The sequence below is a fragment of the Pseudophryne corroboree genome, chromosome 3, assembly GCF_028390025.1.
Source record: "Pseudophryne corroboree isolate aPseCor3 chromosome 3, aPseCor3.hap2, whole genome shotgun sequence".
In the NCBI taxonomy this organism is placed as follows: Eukaryota; Metazoa; Chordata; class Amphibia; order Anura; family Myobatrachidae; genus Pseudophryne; species Pseudophryne corroboree.
The window spans coordinates 692,094,224-692,120,441 of NC_086446.1; the positions used below are offsets into that span (position 1 = coordinate 692,094,224).

General features: G+C 43.3%; 1 protein-coding gene across 1 annotated transcript in view; it reads left to right on the top strand.

Moving 5' to 3' along the window:
* LOC135058174 (homeobox protein vent1-like) overlaps positions 1-5,508 on the top strand; it is a 15,447-nt gene extending 9,939 nt beyond the window's left edge. The window contains exons 2-4 of the mRNA XM_063963745.1: positions 3,576-4,165; positions 4,443-4,693; positions 4,958-5,508. Coding sequence (XP_063819815.1) covers positions 3,673-4,165; positions 4,443-4,693; positions 4,958-5,287 — 1,074 coding nt within the window. The 5' untranslated portion in view covers positions 3,576-3,672 and the 3' untranslated portion in view covers positions 5,288-5,508. The remainder of the gene's footprint in view (positions 1-3,575; positions 4,166-4,442; positions 4,694-4,957) is intronic.
* Positions 5,509-26,218: the final 20,710 nt, after the last annotated feature.

Genomic DNA, 26,218 nt, shown 5'->3' on the forward strand with positions numbered 1-26,218 from the left:
ACAACACCGATTTTGATGGTTCAGGTGGCACTAGATTGGGTGTGCGATGTAGATGTGCAATAAAGTCGCACAATTTTAATAAGTGGCCAGGTTATTGAGGAATAACGCGCCAAATTTGTGATTTTTATTTCCATAAAAAAGCATTGAGCGAGGGGGAATTAACGCTTAAATTAAACCCTAAATTCAGTTGATGTAGTGAATTCTTTCTAACACTTTCAGTATAGAGTAAACTTTCGGGATACAGTAAACTTCAGATGAATATATTGTAGGTCACACAATACGTTTTGAACAATGCGGTTGACTAGTTGCATCCTTATTCAGTTTGCTCAGTCTATAAAATATACCCCAATACTTTATTTTAAGTCTCAAATATGGTACTCCACTATTAGAATCTATCAGGTAAACCTTTGAGAGGCCAGTGCTAAGAAAATGTCTATCAAAGGGGGTAATTCAGACCTGATCGCTAGGCTGAATTTTCGTACAGCGAGCGATCAGGTCTAAACTGCGCATGCATATGCAGCGCAATGCGCAGGTGCATCGCATGGGTACAAAGCGGATCGTCGCTCAGCGACCGGTTTGTGTGAAGGATCCATTCGCATGGGCGTTTGCAAGGAGATTGACGGGGAGAAGGCATTTGTGGGTGGCAACTGACCCTTTTCTGCGAGTGTTTTGAAAAACGCAGGCACGTCCAAGCGTTTGCAGGGAGGGTATCTGACATCAATTCTGGTCCCGGACAGGCTGAAGGGTTCGCAGCAGCTGAGTAAGTACTGGGCTACTCAGAGACTGCACAAGATCTGTTTGTACAGCTTTGCTACACACGCGTCCGCACACTTGCACAGATAAAATACACTTCCCCTGTAGGCGGCGACTATCTGTTCGCAGCAGTGCAAAAATTGCCTGCTAGCAATTAGGTCTGAATTAGGCCCAATATCTCTTTCCCCTGAGCACTCATTTCTAATGCTGCATAGGAGTTAATACATTCAGGATTCTTTTACATTTAAAAGCTGGATGTGTGAAAGGCTTGAACTATAGACATTTCTCTTGCAAATGTGTATGTGATTTTGTCTATACATCATTGGTGACCCATTTCTTATAATCCATATTCACAATGGTAGTTGTGCTGATTTCTGTAGCAGATATATGATTTTATAAAATATTGGTTTACTATCAAAGTGATCTATAGAGTAATGTGTTGGAACATTCCCATACTGTATTATGCTACAGAACCATCGAATTGTCTAATTCTGATTATTGTCTTTTAGATAGAAACAAGATTGAGGTGTTAACTGGTTGTAATTAATTGCATCCATTTGCATTTACATTATTGCATTTCAATGTCTTTCCTGAGACAGGGTTGTTTATAGTGTAGAGGATTCATGCGTCTCCGTAGAGCATACAAAGTCTACAGATCAGCATTTACATGCACTATTGTTTATAGCCATGTGGTATGGCTGCCTTCCATTAGATCCTGTTCCACTGTCAGATATTTCCATAAGATTAGATGTTTTCTTTTGTACAAAGTGATTTATAGATGACTAGATTGTAAAGAGAGAATATTTATGGTGCCCATTAATTGTTCCTTAAAGTAGGTAAAAAGGTTAATTTCCACCTACTCTTATAGGAATTAAGTATCAGAATTATTCATTAAATAGGTAATGGGAGAGATATCAGTGGTATTGCCTGCTGACCTTGCAGCCTTGATACTGTCTACAGTCCCCACACACTAGTATGAAGACCTTCATTAATCAAACTCTGAAAACTTCAGTTTGACTCCAGATGGTGTTAGTTCCTCAATCCCGTCGGTTTGCAAGGAGCAATACGTTCAGATTCCACCGACTCGTTGCCCCTCTCTGTGATGCGTTCTAACACTCCCGACTTGGACCTAGCAGTTTAAAGTTCCGTTGCTAGTAATTAGCAACAGAATCAGCTGTGGTAGGGACTGCAGGGTTGGCTGCTTTTTGGGGCAGCACCACAGCAATATTGAATTGCTTTTAGTAATGTGGTATCCGACACAAATCGCGATGAGCTGGATACCAAGGTATTGGGAGGCCTTCAAGGCATATGAATGACAATGCCCTTAAAACCCGTATTGGCATAATATGAAGTACTGTAAACAGATATTGAGGATGATGCAGAGTTAGAAGTTTGCCTGTTTGCCGAGCGTATCTGTGTGTTTTTGCACTGTGCATGCTTCACACGGGTTAGTGCAGAACTGTATGTATTTTGACGGCATCTATACTTCCGATCAAAGAGGTTTTAATAAAGCGTTCTCTGGGAGGAAAATTTTATGGAGGATGTGACTATGGAACTGACTGCGGTCTGCAGTGCACAGAGTATAACTACATGTGTTTGGAAGTGTATCTTTACCACTTAGTATAGGGTAGCTGCAAATGTGCACTGATTATCATAATAACAAATAGCAAAGCAACCATCCACATAGGGACGGTCACATCAAGAGATACATACACCTCTGCATGCGGGCAAATATAGGGGGTAATTCCAAGTTGATCGCAGCAGGAATTTAGTTAGCAGTTGGGCAAAACCATGTGCACTGCAGGGGAGGCAGATATAACATGTGCAGAAAGAGTTAAATTTAGGTGGGTTATTTTGTTTCTGTGCAGGGTAAATACTGGCTGCTCTAATTTTACACTGCAAATTAGATTGCAGATTGAACACACCACACCCAAATCTAACTCTCTCTGCACATGTTATATCTGCCTCCCCTGCAGTGCACATGGTTTTGCCCAATTGCTATCAAAAATCCTGCTGCGATCAACTTGGAATTAGGCCCATAGGCAAGCAACATACGCCAGATTTACTCCCAACCCTTCATCAGCCCCATTGCACACCACAAACCTCACAGCCTGCTTGTATATTTTGCAAACTGTGGGCGAGATCTGTGCAATAAACATTATATGCATTGATTCATAGCCTCCAATGCATTTAATCAATAGGGGCGGGATGTACTAAGCCTTGAAAAGTGATAATTTCACGTGATAAAGTACCAGCCAATCACCTCCTTACTGTCATTTTCCAAACCCAGCCTGTGACATGGCCATTAGGAGCTGATTGGCTGGTACTTTATCACAGTGAAATTATGACTTTTCTAACCTTAGTACATCCGTTCCTTATGTAATTATTATACAAATGTCCTTGATCTGTATTTCATTGATCATAATATATACAGTACATATATTAAAAACCTTACACGATTTATAGATTGCAAAACATATTCCATACAATTTGGGAGAGTATAGACGGTACCATAGATGCACAATATCCCTTATGATGGGTTTAAATATATTAAATTGATTTCTGGCTACAGATGAAGGCTGACGAGGTTACATTTTGCCAATGTGAGGATTATAGGCCAGCCAAGCTACGCATAGGAAAGGATATAGCATTAAATGTAAATCAGATACAACTGGGTGAGCCAACTGTAGCCAGACAATGCGGAGCCAGGCCCCAGTGTGGTGCAGCATGTGTGACTATAGAACACAATCTCTTTTCTTTAAAGTAATTGATGACAATTAGGTTGCACTGATCTCTGCTTTGATGTGTGTTTACACAAGCAGAGCCTTTCTCTGTAGATGGCTTTAAAAAGCAGAGCACACTCCCTCAGCAATCACTTCAAGACCTCCTCATCCAGAACAACGCAAGGACACAGAGAAGATGGACAGATCCTTTGCCTCAGTAGAATGGCTTTCCCAAAGCAGCCGGAATGACACAGCAGCCTGCAAGGTAATGCCCAGCTTGCCTGCAATGCCAACGGACAGTCAGAGTACATTCTATACATGGAGCCCTGTTATGAGACCAGTGACAAAGATTGCCCATGTGGCTCCATATCCAGGAACCCAGAGACAGACCTATTTGGAGAGTAACTATGCATCACCACAACCCTGGGACAATCATCAGTCCTTTAACTCCAGTGACTGTGAAGTTTCACATTATAGAACGGACAGCCCAAGATTGCCTTTTTTCACCGAGTCATCACATAAAGACTTTCAGGCATCACAGAGCCCCACCTGCAGTGGACAATCAGGTAAAGTGTTTGCCAACAAGACCCAGGACTCCACCAGCTCACAGGAGTTTCCTACATCCAGTCAGGAGGTATATGAGAAGCCAGCAGACAAGACCAACCTCACTGAGAACATTGCTCGCACTGGTAAGTACATAAACAGCACAATATAGCCATTATCTGTCTCATTGTGTGTCTGTAGTAGCAGCAGCTCTTCCAAGTAATTAATTAGTTCATTAATTTTAGTTTAATACTGCCCAGGGAACAGTTGCCTTTGTGGACCATATATGACAATGACCTCTTTCCTCACCCTATTAGAATTGTACCTTTTTAGCTTTGCTTGGTCTATAGCATTGTGTTGTGCCTATGGATTTTGTAAATTAACTATAGTCTTTTGTTTTTTTCATTCTTCTTAACACAATAGGTTGCAGTCCTAGCACTGATTCTGGCTATGACAGTGAAACCAGTCAGTCTGGTTCTACCACCCCAATAGAAAGTGTTGCAGAGGAGTCATCGGACACATCTGATGAGGAGAGTAAGATGGGCCGCAGGCTGAGAACGGCCTTCACCACTGACCAGATTTCCACTCTGGAAAACACCTTCCAAAAACACAGATACTTGGGGGCATCAGAGAGGCGGAAACTTGCAGCCAAGCTCCTGCTATCTGAAGTCCAGGTATGTTTCTCTTTACCTTGTGATGTGAAGTATTGTGGGTGGGTTTTGGGGAGAATGTGATGTGTGAGGTAATTTTGCTGCATAGTTATCATCCCAGGATGTAACACACGGGGCCCTTTAATAATATTGGGTTTATTTCTAGCAGTGTAACTATTCATGGTCCTAACATCTAGCTTTGTAATTGATCACAGCTATAGTAGATGCTAAAACTTCTTGTTTACTTCAGAACATGACAATAACCATTTTTTTTCTTTCTTCCAACAGATAAAGACTTGGTTCCAGAACCGCCGGATGAAACATAAGCGTGAAATACAAGAGGGAAGGCAGGGGCAATTTCACCCTGCCCATTTCTACAGTGTCTATGGATACCCAGCACAACCCATTCCTGCTTTCCAGTACATGCAGCCCGGGAAGCAGTTTTACACAGAGAACACCCTAGTGGATCCCATATCTGCAAACTATCCCAGCCCACTCCCAGCCATAGACACCCTGCATTCTTTCAACTCTCCTCCAGTTTCTCTGATGTACCTGCCCCAGCAGACAGTAATGCCTCCCAATGTCCGTCAGCGAGAACATCAGTTTGTGAGGTATTAACATACCAAAGCATTGTATTCTCAGATGAGAGTCAGGACTGAGCAAAGACTTTTATGAAAGAAGCTCATTTACATTCCTTTTGTACAGGAAAGCTATTTGCACTGGGTATTTAATTTATCGGCAGAACTTTGTTTACAGGAGAATATGGGTGACATATTTTATTATAAAAAAAAGAAAAGAAAAGAAAAACATAATTTATATTGAAAAGTCTAAGAAATATGTTGTGGTTTTAATATTTGTATTGTGTTGTTAATGTTAATATGTACACTTAATTGCAAATGAATAACAACAAATAGTTAATAAATATTGTTATTTAAATTTACTTTTGTGTTGTTTCTAAGGGCAATATTTGGGAATGTTTCTCTTATGCTGTAGTCTGTGCAGCTATTAAAATGTATGCTTATTTGTATATTTTATATTGTAGCAATATATTACTATAGTACACATACATGCAGTCCAGTGCTGCCTGTTAATGATTGGCAAGTCAACAGAACTGGTTATATAACATAGCTATGAGTATAATTATTGCTGTGTAGTATTTATTAATAAGTGGGTGTCTTATGGTGGGTACACACTGATAGATATCTCTGCAGATCAATTGATCGGTAGATATATCTATGGACGGATCATGCAGTGTGCTGTGCATACACACTGCCCAATCCGTCGGGGACTGACGTCATGAACTGGGGGGCCCAGTTCATCTATCAATCACCTCCGGCTGCCGCAGCATGTGTACGGTTGGTCGGCTGGTCGCCCATACACACATAGCGATGTGCCAATATATCGGTAGATATATTGGCCGTCGGCTGTGCTGCAGGGCCGACGCGGTATGTCTGAACGATGGAGTTCACAGACATATTGCCCGTACACACTGCCCGACGGACCCGCAATATATCGGCCGTTCAATAGAACGCCCGATATATCGGCCAGTGTGTAAGGGCCTTTAGTTATCACACATATTGGCTCATGTAGAATTACATCGTATTTAGATTCATCATTTTCAATGACCCCAAGCAACTCCGATCTTCCTAAAATTAGACAATAAATACGGGTTTGTGGTTTTACTTATTAAACAGTGGTATAGTTTACTGAAAACATACAATACAAAGATCTGCCAGGAATCACTACCGTATTGGTTTTTAATGTCTTTAAATCTACTGTATTTACTTAGGGATAAACATATACATATTTTCTTTTAGCCTATTGCACTATAGATACAAAATGAGGTGAACATCCTCATACATTCCAGATGTTGTCCACATACAACTCCCTCAATCCTCTACCAGTCATTCGCCTTCTGAGGATCCTGGGAGTGGCAGCTTCTTGACCACCACAAAGGGACAATCTGCAGATACAGCACTCAGATTTTACAATGTTTCCAGTGAATTGTTTCATATCCAGTAGAGATGGATGAATTGGTTTGGCAATCAAGAAAAATTGTTTTTGATTTGCCAGAAATTCTAAGAATAGAGACAATTTTTTTTTTTTGGCAGTGTATTTACTTCTACCCAGTATTATCCCATAAAGACCCCACAAAACATAAAAACATGGTAAGAATTGTATCCCGCATATGGAGATTAGTGGGAATGTTTTTGTGCATTTAGGGACATTTCCATTAACAAACATTTCCAGGGACAAATGTTGGTATCCTGGGACTGTGCCAGGGATGATGGACAGTTGGCCGTTAAGCACCCTACACACTGGGCGTAGCTGACGGGCGATATGAACGATATCGCTCAGAAATAAACGATATATCATTCATATTGTTTAGTGTGTAGGACATGCATCCGCATCGTTCATTGTTGGTGCCTACACACTAAACAATATGAATGATATATCGTTCATTTCTGAGCGATATCGTTCATATCGCCCGAGACCTTCGCCCAGTGTGTAGGGCGCTTAACGGCCAACTGTCCATCATCCCTGGCGATGAATGATGTGCGTCCCCGCAGTCGCTCATCGTTGATTTCCCGTCATTTGTCAATGCAAATTTTTTTTGGATGATAACGATCATGATTCAGATCGTTCATCGCCCAAATTGCTGCCATCACCCAGTGTGTAGGGAGCTAAAGGCTACAACCTTATAAAAGGAGGTGGGGGAATGTCTGTTCTCTTTTTGCTGTATAATCTTGACTTGGAGTCCTATAACCTTCAAAAGACCCCAAATGACACTTAGGGGGTTTATTACTAAACGTTTCCCCGTGTTTATGCCCAAAATGTAAAAAGGGCAATAAGTGTTGCTGGTAAAAGCATTGGCCTTTTTACATTTTGGTCATAAAGTGGTTGCTTTTAGAAGCCGTGGTTAATAATAAGTTCAGTAATAAGCTAAAACTGTAATTTCTTCAAAGAAAAAGACACCAGTCTGCAGTAAACTAACAGCATGCATTTTAATGTAAGATAAACCAGTGTTACAAGCTACAATAGATAAATCTGCCAAGACACTGTGACTTCCGGGCTCTGCCAATCACCTTTTGATACTAGATCACATGATGCTGGAACAGGCACTGTGTAGTTCTGCATGATGTTTGCATTGGTCATACTTTTACTTGTAATGTGGAGTATGCAGGGACATAGTAAGACAGGAGAGGATCCCCTAACCCCCTGAAAAAAAATGCTGTTGACGCATGTGCAGAAGAGAATAAAGTCCTCTGCACATATGCCACATTTCCAGCAATTGAGTGCCAAGAATATGGCACTGACGCGATATTGCCAAAGAAATCACCATAATATCAGAGATGATGGCTGCCAAGTGAGTAAATGAAATGGGTGCTGGCTGTGTGTGATCAGGGACAACTCTGCACCCATTATAGATTGGCCAGTGACTCCATGATTAATAATATCTGTTCGCATGTGCAGGTTGTGTATCCCATATCCAAATATTCCAAAATACGGAATTTTTTGAGTGAGACTGAGATAGTGAAACCTTTGTTTTCCGATGGCTCAATGTGCACAAACTTTGTTTAATACACAAAGGAATTAAAAATATTGTATTAAATGACCTTCAGGCTGTGTGTATAAGGTGTATATGAAACATAAATGCATTCTGTGCTTAGACTTGGGTCCCATCACCATGATATCTCATTATGGTATGCAATTATTCCAAAATACGGAAAAATCCGATATCCAAAGTACTTCTGGTCCCAAGCATTTTGGATATGGGATACTCAACCTGTATAAATGGAACTAAAAAGTCACAGCTTTGCAGTGCATTCATGAACAATGGCCTGCCTAAAAGGGGCCTATGTGTAATGAAGTAAGACCTGCCTGGTCCTCCACCTGGGATCTGAGATGTGCTGCTGCCACTTTGTAACCTTACTGCTTTGTGCAGAGAAGAGAGCTGAGGTTGAGGGGATTTAGGAGGTAATCCAGAGTTGATCGCAGCAACAAATTTGTTAGCAGTTGGGCAATACCACGTGCACTGCGGGGGGGTGGGGAAGGGGCAGATATAACGTGCAGAGAGAGTTAGATTTGGGTGGGTTATTTTGTTTCTGGTTTCTGTACAGGGTAAATACTGGCTGCTTTATTTTTACACTGCAATTTAGATTTCAGTTTGAACACACCCCACCAAAATCTAACTCTCTCTGCACATGTTATATCTGCCCCCCCCCCCTGCAGTGCACATGGTTTTGCCCAACTGCTAACAAATTTGCTGCTGCGATCAACTCTGAATTAGGCCCTTAGGACCTAATTTAGACTTAATCGCAAAATCAAAATCTTTCTCTAATGGTCAAAACCATGTGCACTGCAGGTGGGAAAGATGTAACATGTGCAGAGAGAGTTAGACTTAGGTGGGTTATTTTGTTTCTGTGCAGGGTAAATAATGGCTGCTTCATTTTTACACTGCAATGTAGATTTCAGTTTGAACACACCCCACCCAAATCTAACTCTCTTTGCACATGATATATCTGCCCCCCCTGCACTGCACATGGGGCTAATTCAGATCTGATCGCTGGGTAGCGATTTTTGCAGCCCTGCGATCAGAAAGTCGCCGCCTACAGGGGGAGTGTATTTTCGCTGTGTAAGTGTGCATTCGCATGTGTAGCAGAGCTGCACAAACTGGTTTTGTACGGTCTCTGCGCAGCCCAGGACTTAGCCACTGCGATCATATCAGGCTGATCAGGACTCGATTTGACGTCAGACACCCTCCCTGAAAACGCTTGATCCTGCCTGCATTTTCCCGGACACTCCCAGAAAACGGTCAGTTGCCACCCACAGACGGCCTCTTCCTGTCAATCTCCTTGCAATCGCCCGTGCGAATGGATTTTTTGCACCATACCATCGCAGACCGGCGATCCCCGTTGCAGCCGTGCGACACGCAGTTTGGATCTGAACGGCCGCTGTGCGAAAATGCATAGAAGCAACCAGATCTGAATTACCCTCATGGTTTTGCCCATTAGAGAAAAAGTTTGCTTATTGCAATCAGGTCTGAATTGGGCCCTTAAAGCTGAAAAATAAGACTGAATAAGGGGGATATATACTAAGCAGTGAAAAGAGAGGAGAATTGAGCCAGCAGAGAAGTTGCCCATGGCAAACCAATCAGCAATGAAGTAACATTTATAATTTGCATACTTCAAATTATACAGAGCAGCTGATTGGTTGCCATGGGCAACTTCTCCACTCGCTCACTTCTCCACGCTTATCACTGCTTAGTACATATCCCCCTGAGTATTAAAAAGTCCATGAGTTTAAGGGGAAATGAGCACTATCTTTCCAGTTCAATATTCCCAAAGATGATGCTTGCGCCAAGAAAGAGTGAAGACTTTTGGACCCTAGAGCTGTCCCAGAGCCTAGAGCGCATGCGCAAATCACTGGGAAAATGGCTCTGTGGCCATTTTCCCACTGATTTTCCTACTGTGCATGCGTGAATCACCAGGAAAATGGAGCCACGCAATTTTCCCAGTGGTTTCTGCTGTGCAGTGGGACGCCGGAGGGTAAATATTTAAATTAATGAGTGCAGGGTGTGCGGTGTGGGCCCTCCTGGACAACCGGGGGGCCCGTGTGCACCGCACACACTGCAACCATTATAAATACGCCAGTGCCAATACACCACAAACCCACTGGGTTAATTGGCTACTGACTAGAATGTTCCCCGCTGTCTGTGTTTGGAATTTAGACTGTGAGCTTCAGTGGGGCAGTGGCTGATGTAAAGGACTAATATACTCTGTACAGGACTGTGTAATTGGCAGCTGTATATATGATGGTAATAATAAATAATAATTTGGATAGTGTATGGCATATATAGAAGGCTACATTATTAATAGCTCTAAGATACTGTGCAAGCTGTAAGTATGTCTTTACTGGTCGGACATGTATACTACAGGTTATTTTAAATTGAAATCCTGCTGGTTTTATCAAGACCTGCATTACTGGTTTTATGCCCTCTTCTGTCTGTGTGGCTATTGCTGCCCCCCACGGATGGGTCTTAGTAGGATCAATAGTTATTTTACCAGGAGTGACCAGGGGTATTTGTCCTACTTTATTTGCATGAGCAAGGGACGATCATTCTATTGTAGTGTTACTAAACCTTCACTCTCTACTCCTGTGGGAACATGAAGGTACTCCTGGAGTCATGTTGGGAGCATATTGCCTTGAAAAAAGCGCCCTGTGCGGCGCTGAAACGTTGGCCACAATATGCCATTTATTTGATTTATCGTTTTGAATATAAGTTTGGTTTCACAAGACCCTTGGAGTGCCGCCTGTTCCTTTACCATTGGGAGTGGATGCACCCCTCTCCATAAGGACATTGTTTTCTCTGTATCTCTACAAAGGAGGGCACCAGGGCAGTTGCTTTTTCATTTGGGGAGTGCCGACCACACCAACTTCTATATCTATCTATCTATCTATCTATCTATCTATCTATCTATCTATCTATCTATCTATATATGTATATACAGTATACCTGGTGAGCAGTTTGTACAATAAGCACTTTCTACTAGGTTGCCTAGAATTATAGAAAGGGGGGGATCATTAGAACGACAGTGTCTAGGTCGACAATATTTAGGTCGACCACTATAGGTCGACAGTCACTAGATCGACAGGGTCAGAAGGTCAACATGTTCTAGGTGGACAGGTCAAAAGGTCGACATGAGTTTTTTGTTTTTTTTGGTGTCGTTTTCTTCGTAGAGTGACCGGGAACCCCAATTAGTGCACCGAGTTCGCTCGCCATTCTTCGGGCAAGGTGCCTCGCTCCGCTACCGCTTTGCTCGGCACAGATTACCGTTCCAATTGTAGTCCACGTGGATCGTTAAGTATGAAAAAGGTTTTTTCATGTCGACATTTTGACATGTCGACCTAGAACATGTTGACCTTCTGACCCTGTCGACCTAGTGACTGTCGACCTATAGTGGTCGACCTAGACACTGTCGATCTTCAGACTGGATCCCGGGGGGGATATGGATGCATGGCATAAATCTACTCCAGGCACAGTGACTCCACAATACACTTTTGGGCACAGGTAAAGGCTCAATTTCACACCATGTGCAGGCCCGACTGCTTTTCACCCCAGAACATTTGGCATGGCAATCCCTGAATGTCATGGCATTATAATATACTGTATTATACCCTAACTTGCATTGATTACATAAACTGGGCAGTGTTTGGGCATACATGCCTATGTACTAATCCTTTACCTGAACTACCACATTTTTTGGGACAAAAAGAACAGGGGGTCCGAAACCTTGCGTCCTTATTTAGACCATTTCTCCCCTTTTATTATTACATATTTTATTAAACATTATTTTTATTGCAAGTATTCTGTTATATTGAACACAAAGGAATAGTTTTATGGAAGTAATGCACTACATGTGTATTTTTGTTTTTACCATTGCATGATCGATGGAGAAAACACCAGGGAGGTGATCACTCACCTACATAGATAAATCAAAGATTGGATCACCACTGCATTCTGAAGCTTTACTACATGCGAGCAGAATACCTTATGGGTCTGTGTTACCCTGAATATCTTTTCATGTTTGTGTCTAGCTGATTATGTCTTCACCTAATGCTTATTATTTCGGTTCTGGTATGAATGGTCGACCATGTTAAGGTTGACATTCATTAGGTCGACCACTATTGGTCGACATAGACATGGATTAGACATGGATTAATAGTCGACACATGAAAATGGTCGACACAGGACAGGTCTACACATGAAAAGGTCAACATGGATTTTTTTAACTGTTTTTGGTGTCATTTTATCCGTTACATGACCAGGAACCCCAATTAGTGTACCGCGTCCCCTTGCATGGCTCAGCATGCTGTGGGCAAGGTGCCTCGATCCGCTACAGGTTACCGTTCCCAATCGAAGTCCACATGCATGGTAAAGTATGAAAAAGTTAAAAAGCTATTTAAAAAAAAAAAAAAAGCCATGTCAACCATTTTCATGTGTTGACCATGTCAATGTCGACCAATAATGGTCGATCTTAACATGGTCAACCAGCCAAACGGATACCTATTATTTCGGTATCACATTATTGTTGATTTTCTTTATTTTATGTACTGAAAATTATGATACCGGAACAACCATCTCATAATACCAACCAAGAAGAAGAGAGAAGTTAGATTTTGTGTTATTTTATTTTGTTATTGATACTTATCCACTGGCTGCTCCATCCTGTAGTACTATTAGGTTAGTACCTTAAGGATTTCCAAGAATTCTGGGTTTTGATTTAAGGTTGTTTTTAATGGGCACAACCTGGATCCACTCAGGCTGCTCTGTACTTTTTAGGAGCGTCAGTGCGTACCCTCTCATCTGTGTAATAGACAAACTGTAATGACTGATAGTTATTGTATTTCAGTGGACGTTTGTACAGCAGTACGTAACAAGTTCTAATAGCAGCCACAAAAGTACTTTTTTTAAATCAAATATCTGTTAACTGCTACCCTCTAAATATTGCTGATTGATGCCACTGCCTCCATATAAGGCTACCATAGCTTCTAAAGGATTTTTGTTCTGTATATGCAATGATTTATGTTGTCTCCATACGATCAAAACCACCATGGGGAATTTATGGCCCAGGTGCTTAGAGGGACATTACCAAGCATGTGAAGGTGTCGCCACAACAAGTTGTGATTGCTGTACTCCACTGTAAATGTAGCAGTATACTATTAAAGGGGACATAGTCATAACATCTTGGAGGCAGGGCCATCTTAACGTATAGGCAGATGCCCAGAGCCCCACGATTGTAGGGGTCTATGAGCCGGAGTAGGCTGGCCAGACAGCATCTGCCTCTCAGGCTGGGTTCTCCGGAGCTTCTTATGAGGCAGGTAGAGAATGCTGCCTGACCACTCTGATTATGAATTACACCCAATCAGAGCAGCCAGGCAGCATTCTCTACCTGCCTCCCAGGCTGCAGCAAAAAAAACAAATGGCTTTCAGCTTGCTGATTGGTGGATGGCTGGAGCTATCCACCATTTAAAGAGCAGCCGGACAGTGGATGTCTGTCAGCTTTCTGATTGGTAGATGGTTGGAGCTATGCAGCAATCAGAGAGCTGACAGCCATTCACTGTATGGAAGCATAAAGAGAGATGGTGAGGGACCGCAGAAGGGGTAAATTATGATTTTTATTTAATTTTGTATTCCTGTGAATGGATCTGTAGGTGCCCCAGTGCAGGGCCGTAACTAGGTGTGTGCGGAGGGGGCGCTGTTGGCGGCACTTGTCAATTATCTGTTTCCATTACTTTCACTTGTAGCTTCCCCCCCCCCTTTTTGAAGCCCAGCATCTCCTGACCACCCCTGTCTCCTACCCTGACCCCTTCTGTCGCTAATACAACATTCATGAACTCAACTTGAGATTTCTTTGTTATTCAGTCACATGGCCCTTTATTACATTTCATGATGCTAACATATCCGGTATTCAAACCCATTGCCTGTGGCATTGCAGTCAATCTATTCATTTAGCTATCTGCCCTTGCACAGAAAGGTAATTCTAACTATTTGAAGCTTACCTTGTACTTTGTGGAAAAATAATCAGCATTGCAGCTGAGCATATCTATGTAGTGTGTGGGTGCAAGAGATTGGATGGGTGGCTGCCAGTGGTGCAAGTAGAAATATTTCAAAAATGGGTGTGGCCATGTGATGTGAGGGGGCGTGGTCACATGCTGCTTGTGGGAGTGGCTACATTACACTAGCGGCGTGGCCACACGACAGCCCCTTTTGGGAGGGGAATCTGGAGGCAAGGCTAAAAATATATAGTAATGCCTCCAGTATAATAGAAATATATAATGCTATCTCCAGTATAATAGAAATATATAGCAATACCCCCAATTTAATAACAATATATAGTAGTGCCTCCATTATAATAGGCTAATACAGCCACTGTCACACTCCCAGTAACCCTGACAAAGTGGGAGGAGCCGTCATGCTGCCAAGCATCACGGTCTTGTTGCTTTGTGTCACATTATAATTGTGGTAATGGCAAAGTGTGTGGCAGGTGGTACTGCGTACCCGCTGCCAAATTCTTACGGGTACTCCGTACCCGCATACTTGCACCCCTGGTGGCTGCACACTACATAGATCTGCTTAATTGCCATGCTGATTATTTTTATACAAAAAATAGCTTCATAGAGTTTTCATAGTTTTTATGCAGGATCAAATGGCTCAATGAGTAGGGTGTTTGACTAGAATTTAACAGGTTATAGGTTTGAAACCTGGGTATGGCTGTATATTGAAATGTGTTATTGAATAAAGGGTATTGTAACTGAATAACAAGTTAAGTGCATGAATATGGTATAAAGAGGATCTGTGTCCAAATCCTTTTTCTTGCAGTGTTCTATAAATGTGTATGTATTAGTATATATATATATATATATATATATATATATATTAGTTAATGTGCTGAAGTCTGGCATTTGTCATGTGTTTTAATGACAAATGCTCCAGTGCCCTGTCATCTGGAATGATAGGCACTAACAATGCAAGGCTGGCACTCGAGAAAACTGAAATAACATATATAAAATGTGGGAAGGGGCATCATAGCATGGGCTTTCTCTGGGATCAATCTTGTTGTGCCCCTTCCCCTCAAGGCATGTGCCTCCTGTCCCTATTGGAAAAATGGGAGGGGAGCCAATTCTATCTCTGGCACAGGGCACAAAAAAGTCTAGTTATGGCTCTGCCCCAGTACATTGCTTTTCCCAGGGCCTTCAATGCTGTTAAGACAACCTTACGTAAATGTATCCTTCATATTTGCCAAAGCAGTTACTACTATTATCTAAGCTGTTATGTTAATAGTAGTAGTATAGGAAGAACCAGATGAAGCATAGTCCATGGTCGTGAACCCATTTATGCAAGCACCAGCATGCCACAAAGTTTCAGGGAAATAAAGAAAACGTATAGGCCTGATTTTGAGTCACAGGCAGCAGCGATACATGATGCAGCGGGCCGATGTGTTTTGTCTGTGCAAGCATCTGTCTTCATCATGTGTCCCAACTTTGTATGTACAGAGTCACAGTACAGATGTGGACGGACAGCAGTAGAAATGTGGGGGGCTTTCCTGGTCGGTGACTGGGAGATAACGGGGGCTTGGCTGAAAGGTCGCACAGAAATGTTGCGTTATATTGGAGTGTCGCAGGTATATTGCTGACAGCGGTTACATACAGAGATGCTGAACCGCTCACATAGGTAGCCATACTCAGACAGGTAAACTGTATCTGCCATAAGACGGGTGAAAGGTTACATGGTGTCTCTAAAGACGCACCAATCAGTATCACACCATGGGCCTGATTCATGCTTGTAAGTAAAGCAAAAAAAAGCAAGCAACTTTGTGTTTGGAACAAACCATGTTGTACTGCAAGGTGAGCAAATACATTTATATGTTTTTTTCTGCAGGGTAAATACTGGCTGCTTTTGCATGTAGCACACAAATGTTAGGCAGTTTTATTTTAACACTGCAATTTAAATTTCAGTTTGGACACACCCCACCCAAATCTAACTCTCTCTGCACATGTTACAGCTGCCCCACCTGCAGTGCAAGATGGTTTTGTCCATTTGCTTGTTTTTTTGCTTTACTTACAAACCTGAATCAGACCCCATGTACGGATTCTGACAGTAGGTGGCTCAGTCCTTGCATGTACAGATCTACACCAGGGAATGACTTGATAGCGACATTAGCATAAAACCACGTCTGCCTCCAACTCAGAATCAGCCCCCATGTTGCCAACAGATTAGTGCAGTAAAATTATTTTCACAGTATCCAGATCTTGCTATAACAACTTCACGTACAAGCAACGGGTATGGGTCATTGGGTCAACTCAACTTAGGTCAACAGTTATTAGGTTGACCATGGAAGGTTGACATGCAGTAGGTGGACAGGGACAATAGGTCGACATGGTCATTAGGTTGACATGTACTAGGTTGACTGGTCAAAAGGTCGACATGGGTTTTTTGACTTTTTTTGGTGCCATTTTCTTCGTAAAGTGACGGGGAACCCCAATTAGTGCACTCACATGGCTCGCTTCAATCGCCATGCTTCATTACCATTCCCAATTGTAGTCCACGTGGATTGTCAAGTATGAAAAAGTCCAAAAAAACGGTGAAAAACTCATGTCTACCTTTTGACCTGTCGGCATAGTACATGTCGACCTAATGCATGTCGACCTTCAGTGGTTGACCGAATGACTGTCGACCTAAGCTGTGTCGACCGTATCCTCAAGCAACATACTTAAAAAAAACAAAGGCAGTGTCTCTTGGCAGTCGCCCATCTGCAGTGCCTCTACAAACGCCTTCCCATGTGTATATCCATGTGGCCGATTGTGAAGGTACCTAGGGGGTGATTCAGATCTGGTCGCTGGGCTGTAAACTTTGCTGTCCTGCGTTCAGATAGGTGCCGCCCAAGGGGAGTGTATATTCGCCATGAAAGTGTGCTATCCCATGTGCACGCAGAGCTGCAAAAATCCACTGTGTGCAGACTGTGCAGCCCAGGGCTTACTCCTACAGTGTGATGAGAACAGGCTGATCGGGGCCGGAGCTGACGTCACACACCCTGCCTAGAAACACTTGGACACTCCTGCGTTTTTCCAGACACTCCCTGTAAACGCTCAGTTGCCACCCACAAACGGCTTCTTCCTGTCAACCCCCTGGTGAACGCCCGTGTGATCATATTTTTCACACCATCCAGTCGCTGACCGTTGTTGTTGTCCAAAGCGCGTGCGCATTGCGGTGCATGTGCAGTTAGGACCTGATCGCCCGCTGTGCAAAAATGCACAACAGCAATCAGGTCTGAATCACCCCCCTAAGATGCCCACTGTCAGCATCCATGCACGCAGTAATAGAGATTAGTACATCCATAGGTTGCATCATCGAAACTTAAACCAGCCCTATGGCAGGAGCAGCTTCTTCATCTGACCAAGGACCCCTATGCTTGTACTGTAGCTGTGTGTCTTAGTACGCAGCTGCTTTCATTGACAAGCCTATGACACTCCCATATTACACCCACTGTGGTCACCATGTTTGTGCGCATTTTTAGCCAGTGGCGGCACCGGGGTCTGTGGCACCTGGTGTGGTAGATAGCCGGCTCCACTGGGCTTGAGCAAGATCTCGCTACTCTTTTGAGAACTCGAATACATCCCGGAGCTGGCAGCCGCTTCAGCCAGGGACAGCGCGGTCCCTGTTGTGGTATATGTGCAACATCACCTGCAGCTGTCAAAATTGCTAGCTGCATGTATCAGAAGAGTCAGTGCCACTGACCGTTCATACATTGCCCTGTACATCATTGTGCGATCTTACAGATAATAGCATTGATAATGACAAGGGCGCCCCTGTCACTGGGCCTAATTCAGACCTGGTCGCACGCAGGCTATATTTTGCACTGCTGCGACCAGGTAATCGCCGCCTACAGGGAAGGGGGTAATGCCTTTGCAGTGGTGCGTTCGCTTGTGCAGAGAGCTGCATAAACAAAATGTTTGAGCAGTCTCTGTACAGCTCAGCACTTATTCAGCCGCTGTGAGGATCTTTGCTGGAGATATGAAGTCAGGATCCCTCCCTGGAAACGGCTGGGCACGCCTGCGTTTTCCTGGCCACTCCCAGAAAATGGTGAGTTGACACCCCGGGATGGCCTCTTCCTGTCAATCTTCTTGCGTTCGCCGCTGCAAACGCTTTCTTCGTTCTTTTGGTCGTTGCCCAGCGACGGACAGTGATGCGCCTGCGCATTGCGGCCCGCACGCATGCGCTGTTCAGACCCGATCGCACCACTGCAAAAAAATGCAGCGTGCGATTGGGTCTGAATGACCCCCAGTATTGTATGAGCTGCACAGTGCATGGCAGGCAAATACAAATGTAGAAATGCAACATTGACAAGAGCTTGCCATCTAGCAAGGGTTAATAGCAGGGTCTTAACTACCAGTTGGCCAGGATGGTGCTCACCAGTGTCACTGGTTGAGAAAGCGGTGTTATCACCTGGTTCAGCCACCCTCATATTTTAGCTACAGGGAGGCCCACCGCAGCCCGATGCCAGGGAATGTTCTCTGCAAATTACAAAAGCCTTGCCCTTTGGCCTACTGATCAGAGGCACAATGTGAGGGAATGAATGATCTTTACATTCTCATAACCAGGAGTTAAAAAGAGGCGGAACTACGTTCCGTCAGTTCCATTTGGAGATGGAACCAGTTCCGCCTCCTCTGGACCACCTAACCCAGGATGTCAGCCTGGCGTGCAGGTAGAAGGTGGGTGCACACTGAGATTTTGTTACCAGTGAGCGTCTGGCTCCTTCCCCACAGCGGCAGCCGGAGGCAGGAGTTCGGATCTTGCAGTGTGCACTATGGGAGAGACATCATGTCGTCTCTCCCATAGTTCTGAAGAGTGGGCGGCCAGACAGATGGCAGTGGTCGAACGCAGGACCGGGGTTTAAGGTAAGTATTGTGTGGGGGGGTGGGGGGGGGGGGGTTGTGTGTGTAAGGGGCACTACAACTGGGGCAACACTACAGGGGGCATTACTACTGTGGGCTCTACTACAGGGGGCATTACTACTGTGGGCAGTACTACAGGGGGCATTACTACTGTGGACAGTACTACAGAGGGCATTATCACTGTGGCAATACTACAGGGGACATACCACTGGGAGCACTACTACAGGAGACATTACTGCTGAGGGCACTACTAATGGGGGCATTGCATTGGGGGTACTGTGTAAGGGGCACTTTTCCCGGGGGCATAAGGGCCACTGCATAAAAGGTACCACTGCAAAAGGGGCACTACAACTGTGGGCACTGCATAAGGGGCACAACCACTGCAGTGGGGCATTGCATAAGGGGCACTAATGTGTATTAGTGGCACTACTACTATGGGCATTGTATATAAAGGGAACTAATGTGTGTAATAACATGATCAAGGGACACTACTATGTGGTGTAATGTGACTTAGATTGTGCTACTTTGCGGCATAACTTGAATTGGGGATACTATTGCGTGACCACACCCCTATTATGCTGATATTTCAATAATTCAATAGGACTTAGGGGACCGGGGGGCAACTTTAAGCACTGCTCATAACTATTTATTAGCCTAGTATTCATGATCAGATATTTGTATTGTGAAACCATATAAATCAGCACTTTCTAGAGATAGCTGAATCATTCACAGCAGTCTTGCTCTTTTGGAGCTCAGACACCAGTACAATCACTTGGAGAATATACAAATGTCCCACATATAGGGCCCTGGTCCTAATGGAACCCATTTCCCTGGTGCTAGAATGTAGAGGTTGAATCATGCTACTCTGATTGCAACAGTTCTGCCAAACATTGGACCTTATTCATAGATCAATGCAGATCACTGCATACACAGCCAGATCTGGGTTCATATCCTCACATGTTTGGGGCTGTCCAGCATGTGTGAGGATGCATCCCGATGCGTTCGCAATCATCGCAACTAAAGCTGACCCCTGGCAGTGCAGGCGGTCTGATGCCATTGTGTAGGGTCACGCACGTGCAACAACGGCCGGTGCGCATGCGCAGACCTCCTGAATGCGGCTGCTGCGTGTCAACACGCGGCTGCGTCCAGCTCTGAATAACCCCCATAGTTTATAATTTACGCTGTAATTTATTTCAACCATCCTACATTGTGACACTAATTCAATCCTTGCTTTTAATTGCCATTTGGAAATTCCTCATTAGAAATAAAGTGAGTTCTCTGATAGATGGTAAAGCCAGGATGTGTGACCACTGTCCTCATGTGCTGTCACTGAGATTCACACGAGATTGTGGAACAGCCCCTGCAGACAGAGTGGAGCCACAGACTAGTACATTTGCAAACCAAAGTGTTACTGGCTAATCTAGTCACATATCACACATCTAAGACATTAGATCTTATTGCCCCACATTATCTCTCCTTTGATGGCCAATTAGATGGCAAACAGCCCTAAGAAAAAGAGTATTTACATCTCAGGCTGTTTGCTCCTTTACAGTACAGAGCTAAGGAGGGGGGCAGACATGTGGCTTGTGGGATTCAGCCTTGGACACTAGGGTTGAGATTGGGCTATCAACACTCTGTCACCTTATCGATTAATTTAATGGTTTAACTTTCTGCAATTGTGAATCAAACAATGCTGGAGCCACTGACCTGCTGAGTTTTCACAGCTATCACAAGAATACAATTATCATTGCTGTCTCTAGACTAGTGACAAGACTAGCCCAGGCATGTCTTATTGCAATAATGGGCAACCTGTGTCTCCACTATTGTAGAATGGTATATATGGCTAATTGTTCCACCATAGCTGGAGAGCCATATGTCACATACCTCAGACTTTGCGTCTTCCCATACAATGTAATGATACATATTCATGGGTGATTGTATAGCCTTATTCAGTCAGTGTTCTATTACCCTGACATCATATTCAGCCAACACATGACCAATTTCCTGTCATCATATACATTTTGTTATCTGGTGTTTGCAGTCAAAACCATGAGTAGAGACTTTGCAGTCCATTAATGCTACTTCAAAGGTCCAAGAAGAAGGTCATAGGGGGTCATTCCGAGTTGTTCGCTCGTTGCTGATTTTCGCAACAAAGCGATTAAGGCAAAAATGCGCATGCGCATGGTACGCAGTGCGCATGCGCTAAGTATTTTAGCTCAAAACTTAGTAGATTTACTCACGGCCGAACGAAGAATTTTCATCGTTGAAGTGATCGGAGTGTGATTGACAGGAAGTGGGTGTTTCTGGGCGGAAACTGACTGTTTTCTGGGAGTGTACAGAAAAACGCAGGCGTGCCAGAATAAAACGCGGAAGTGTCTGGAGAAACGGGGGAGTGGCTGGCCGAACACAGGGCGTGTTTGTGACGTCAAACCAGGAACGAAACGGCCTGAGCTGATCGCAGTGTAGGAGTAAGTCTCGAGCTACTCAGAAACTGCTAAGAATTTTCTATTCGCAATTCTGCTAATCTTTCATTCGCTATTCTGCTAAGCTAAGATACACTCCCAGAGGGCGGCGGCCTAGCGTGTGCAATGCTGCTAAAATCTGCTAGCAAGCGAACAACTCGGAATGACCCCCATAGTATTTTAGGTACAGTAGGCTTGGTGTATAAATGCTCAGGAATCAGGAAACTATATGCTATTTCATATTGCCCTTCTGCATTATACAGTGTGCTTTGCAGCTAATTAATGACAAAATAAATTAACCGCCCTCTACAAACGTTCATATATTGCAAGTTGCAAAACTTTTCTGTCAATCTTGGTCTAGTTTTGCGGTTTGCAAAAGTGCATGGTGTAAATATTTAATAATTATTACCTGTTTATTAACATGTATTTAGTATTTATAATATATTGTCAGTATAGCGCTGAGCTTTACAGTTGGGAGTAAACACTAATAAAACAAGGTTGGATTGTAACGCATAGACAGAGAGGTAAGAGGACCCTACTTGCGATCCTGCAATAGATTGCTACCTGAAAGTGTGCTTACTGGAGGTATGACCCAGTCGCACCATCATGGCATTTGAACTGGGGAAGATTGTTGCACTTTCGTTAATAACCAAATTGTGTTTTCCAAATATTATAGCAATTTTGTCCTCCTAAGCTGGTCACATACACTTCAGTCATTTTGCTTGGGACTAGTGCTGCAGTAGTATGTGTTTGGCCAATGTGAACATGTCTGAGCAATTGCTAAGCTAAATAATGAAATGTTGTTTGTTTATTGCGCCCACAGGCTGATGCGGTCAATCAAGCCATAGGATTTACCACATAGCTCAATAATAATCACATTCTGGTTCCTTTTAGTTGGTGATTAGAAGGGCAGTTATTGTCACTAACCACATCCCGTCTATCTGCAAATGCCATGATCCAGGGTCAGAGAAAGACTTGCGGGGAGGCCCCTGTCTAACTGTTGAAGCCCCCGTAGGATCCCCCCACCCATGCTCACTGTTGTGCGATTCTGTGTCACAGCTCACCCAGTCATTCTGCCCAGTGTCTCCTCCCAGCTGCACTACAATCACACTGACTGTGACAGCATGACATCCACATCCCTGAAGCTCAGGCACTTTGAGCTTAGCTTGGGGCACATATTGTGCCCCAGTAGTGCAGATTTTCTATGTGCGGGGCACCATGTGTTGACCATCCTGGCTGCTCTGCTGTTAGGCCGATACTGTCATGATCACGTCATGCATGATATATGTTAGCTGAGCAGGTGTACCCAGAGGGGTTGAGGGATTCCCTGATTCCAGGTTTGTCTGGGGGCCCGGGCCAGCCATGTAGTAGGAGGATTGACCCTTACTCGGCTTCACGGCAATGAGCATAGTCATTTTTAATCCATGTTTTAGTCCTGTTTTGGCCACGCTCCTTCTAGTACAGCAGCCCTGTTTTCTAAGATGCTACTGATCATATTATTAATAATTATCATTATAATAACTTACTACAGTCATGTACAGGCTGCAAGATAGAAGCTCTGAAACAGATATCTTACAGTTCTGTAGGACTATGATACTATAGATTGCACTACCCTTCTTAAACAAGAGTTAGTTATGTGCTGTCTATCTAATGAGGGTATAAATCATAATATAGTTATTAAATTCTTTATCCAATACTGGTTATATATAAAGTTCTGGAAATCACAAAGGAAAACCAGTTTTTATAATTTAGTGTATTGGACCTAGAAGAAAAAGTTATGGGTAATAGTACTAATAGATAATTGTTCAGCAATTCCGTTCCGTTGATCGGGTGTGTCTGGCAAACATGTTTAAATAAATTCCATAGATCATATGCCCTTGAACCATAGCTATTGTGCCTGGTCACTCTCCTACAAGTCATTTTAAGATCAATTGGTCCTTATCTGTGTTTAGATCCTTTTATATATCAGGAATGGGTAGATTGTATAGTGAGTGCAGTTCTTCAGTAAAACTGCATTTGGTCATATGACTCCTTCTGCTGGTTACCGGTGACAAATTGAAATTACGGCAACTGATTAATATACATTTAATGGAAGTTTTTATTGCTTATTAACATCAGAGAGTTAATGTAAGGCCTGGAGCATAAATGGTTTAGCACTTCAAGAAAAGAGAGAATAGAGCTACAAGCAGTGATCAATTTCCTTATCAGTCTTATTTAAACTAGGGCTCCATTCATGGCAGATAATTAGGTGCTATTCTAAATGACCCACTTAAGGGCTGTGCTCCATTGTCATCACTCGGCCTGTCTGACATACAATGAAATGTCAAACAGGATGAGGTGAGAGTTTCCCATTAGGAGTCCCTTTGATCAATTCCCCAAGCTCCATTCTAGTTTATTGGGTATGCCATTGATCTCTGATGTTCAGTGCAATCCTATGTGGTCTACGCAGACCTTCCTTGATCTAGATGGTATATTCGTATTATCAAACTCAGATTCTATACAGTACATTAAGGCAGATTTTAACGATTGAGCTACTGGTCATGTGACAAACTTCTGGGGGGTCTATTTACTAAGCCTTGGACGGAGATAAAGTAAGAGGCCAATCAGCTCCTAACTGTCATTTTTTAAACAAAGCCTGTAACATGGCATTCAAGAGCTGATTGGCTTGAACTTTATCTTCGTCCCACTTTATCTCTGCCCAAGGCTTAGTAAATAGTCCCCCCAAATACCTACAAACGATGACACAACAAAAGATACTAATAACTTGCTTTGTGTGTTACTCCCTTACCCAGACGTTGATCATATTTATTATTTATCCTTGTTCCAGGGAGTAACAATTGCCATAGTAAGTTAGCAACGCATGTGGCTATAAGGTGCGATGAGATACATGCCCCTAAGGCTAATAGCATTTTACATGTCCATATATGTTGGCCTAGAGAACTACTGAACTTTTACAGCCGACTGACTTAAAGTTTCTCATCAGGGGAAAATGCATCAAACCTTCAAGAGCGATAAAGTGGAGAAGTTGCCCAGAGCAACCTACACGCCTCTAACTGTCATTTCATAGACTGTGCTAGATAAATGTGTAGTTGTTATGGGCAACTTCTCCATTTTACTTCTCTCTAAGGTTTGATACATCTTCCTTTGAGTGTTTTTATGCACCTTGTTGTGAACCACACTGGGCGCTGACATGGAGGAGCAGTGGATCACAGCATCGTCCCTGTGATGCTGTGGGCTGCTGTACTGAACTGTACTGAGCTGGAAAAGAGGTGCTGGGCTATGATGTCACAGCTCAGTGTCACACTCCCAGTCTGACATAAGAGACAGAAGATGCAACCCCGTTCCCCCTCCAAATAAGTACTTGCCACATTAAAAAACAAACAAAAACCTCCAGGATAGTAATGGAGGGTGCCTTATGTCACCCGTATTTGAGTTGCAGGGGTGTCTGGAACATCAGCCGGTAGAGCTATGGCAGAACCATCCAGAGTGTTCTTATGGCACTCTGGGCACTCTTCTTCATCCCTTTCCCGGCAGTCCCGACCCCTCAACATGATGTTATGACATCACATAATCAGGTGGCGGGGCTGACACGGTGCAGAAAATCCCAAGACACAGGCATCACTTTAAGATGTGGGCGCGGGTGACTTTTGATACCAAAATTTAAAACGCCATTTAATATTAAATGCAAAACATGCCTGATTTGGAATTGAATAATATTTCTGTTTTAAACTTGTGGATCAAAACTGCAACATATTTGTGGCTTGTGAAACGTGCTGCTTAATAAACGTATCCCTGATAGTGGTTATTATTATTATTATTATTATTATCATCCTTTATTTATATGGCGCCACAAGGGTTCCGCAGCGCCCAATTACAGAGTACATAAACAAATCATCAAAACAGGGAAACAGCAACTTACAGTTGACGACAATGTAGGACAAGTACAGGGTAAATAAACATAGCTACATCAGCAGATGACACTGGAATAAGTATCAGGTGGCAGAAGACTGCTGGATGTGGTACAGTTGAAGATTATTAAAGTAAGACAAAGGATAAGCACATGAGGGAAGAGGGCCCTGCTCGTGAGAGCTTACATTCTAAAGGGGAGGGGTAGACAGACAGGGGTGAGACAGATGGGGTACATAGAGAGCGCAGAACAGAGGCTTAGGATGAGATTTAGCTGGGTTTGGTGAAGAAGTGGGTCTTGAGAGCCCGTTTGAAGTTTTGTAGAGAGGTGGAGAGTCTGAGGGGGAGAGGTAGGGAATTCCAGAGAATTGGAGCAGCATGTGAAAAATATTGGAGGTAGGAGTGGGAGGAATAGAATCTTTTTAAATGTTGTTATACAGTAGTTATGTAACATACCTAGGGGGAGATGTACTAAGCAGTGAAAAGAGTGGAGAAGTGAGCCAGTGGACTGTATAATTTTATAGTATGCAAATTATAAATGTTACTTTAATGCTGATTGGTTGCCACTGGCTCACTTCTCCACTCTTTTCACTGCTTAGTACATCTTCCCTCTAGTTTACGACACAGCTCCTCCTATTTTAACTATGTATATTTGATAGGTACATCAAAACTTTATGTACTTTGTACAATGCTGTGGACCCCTTGTGGCGCCATATAATTAAAG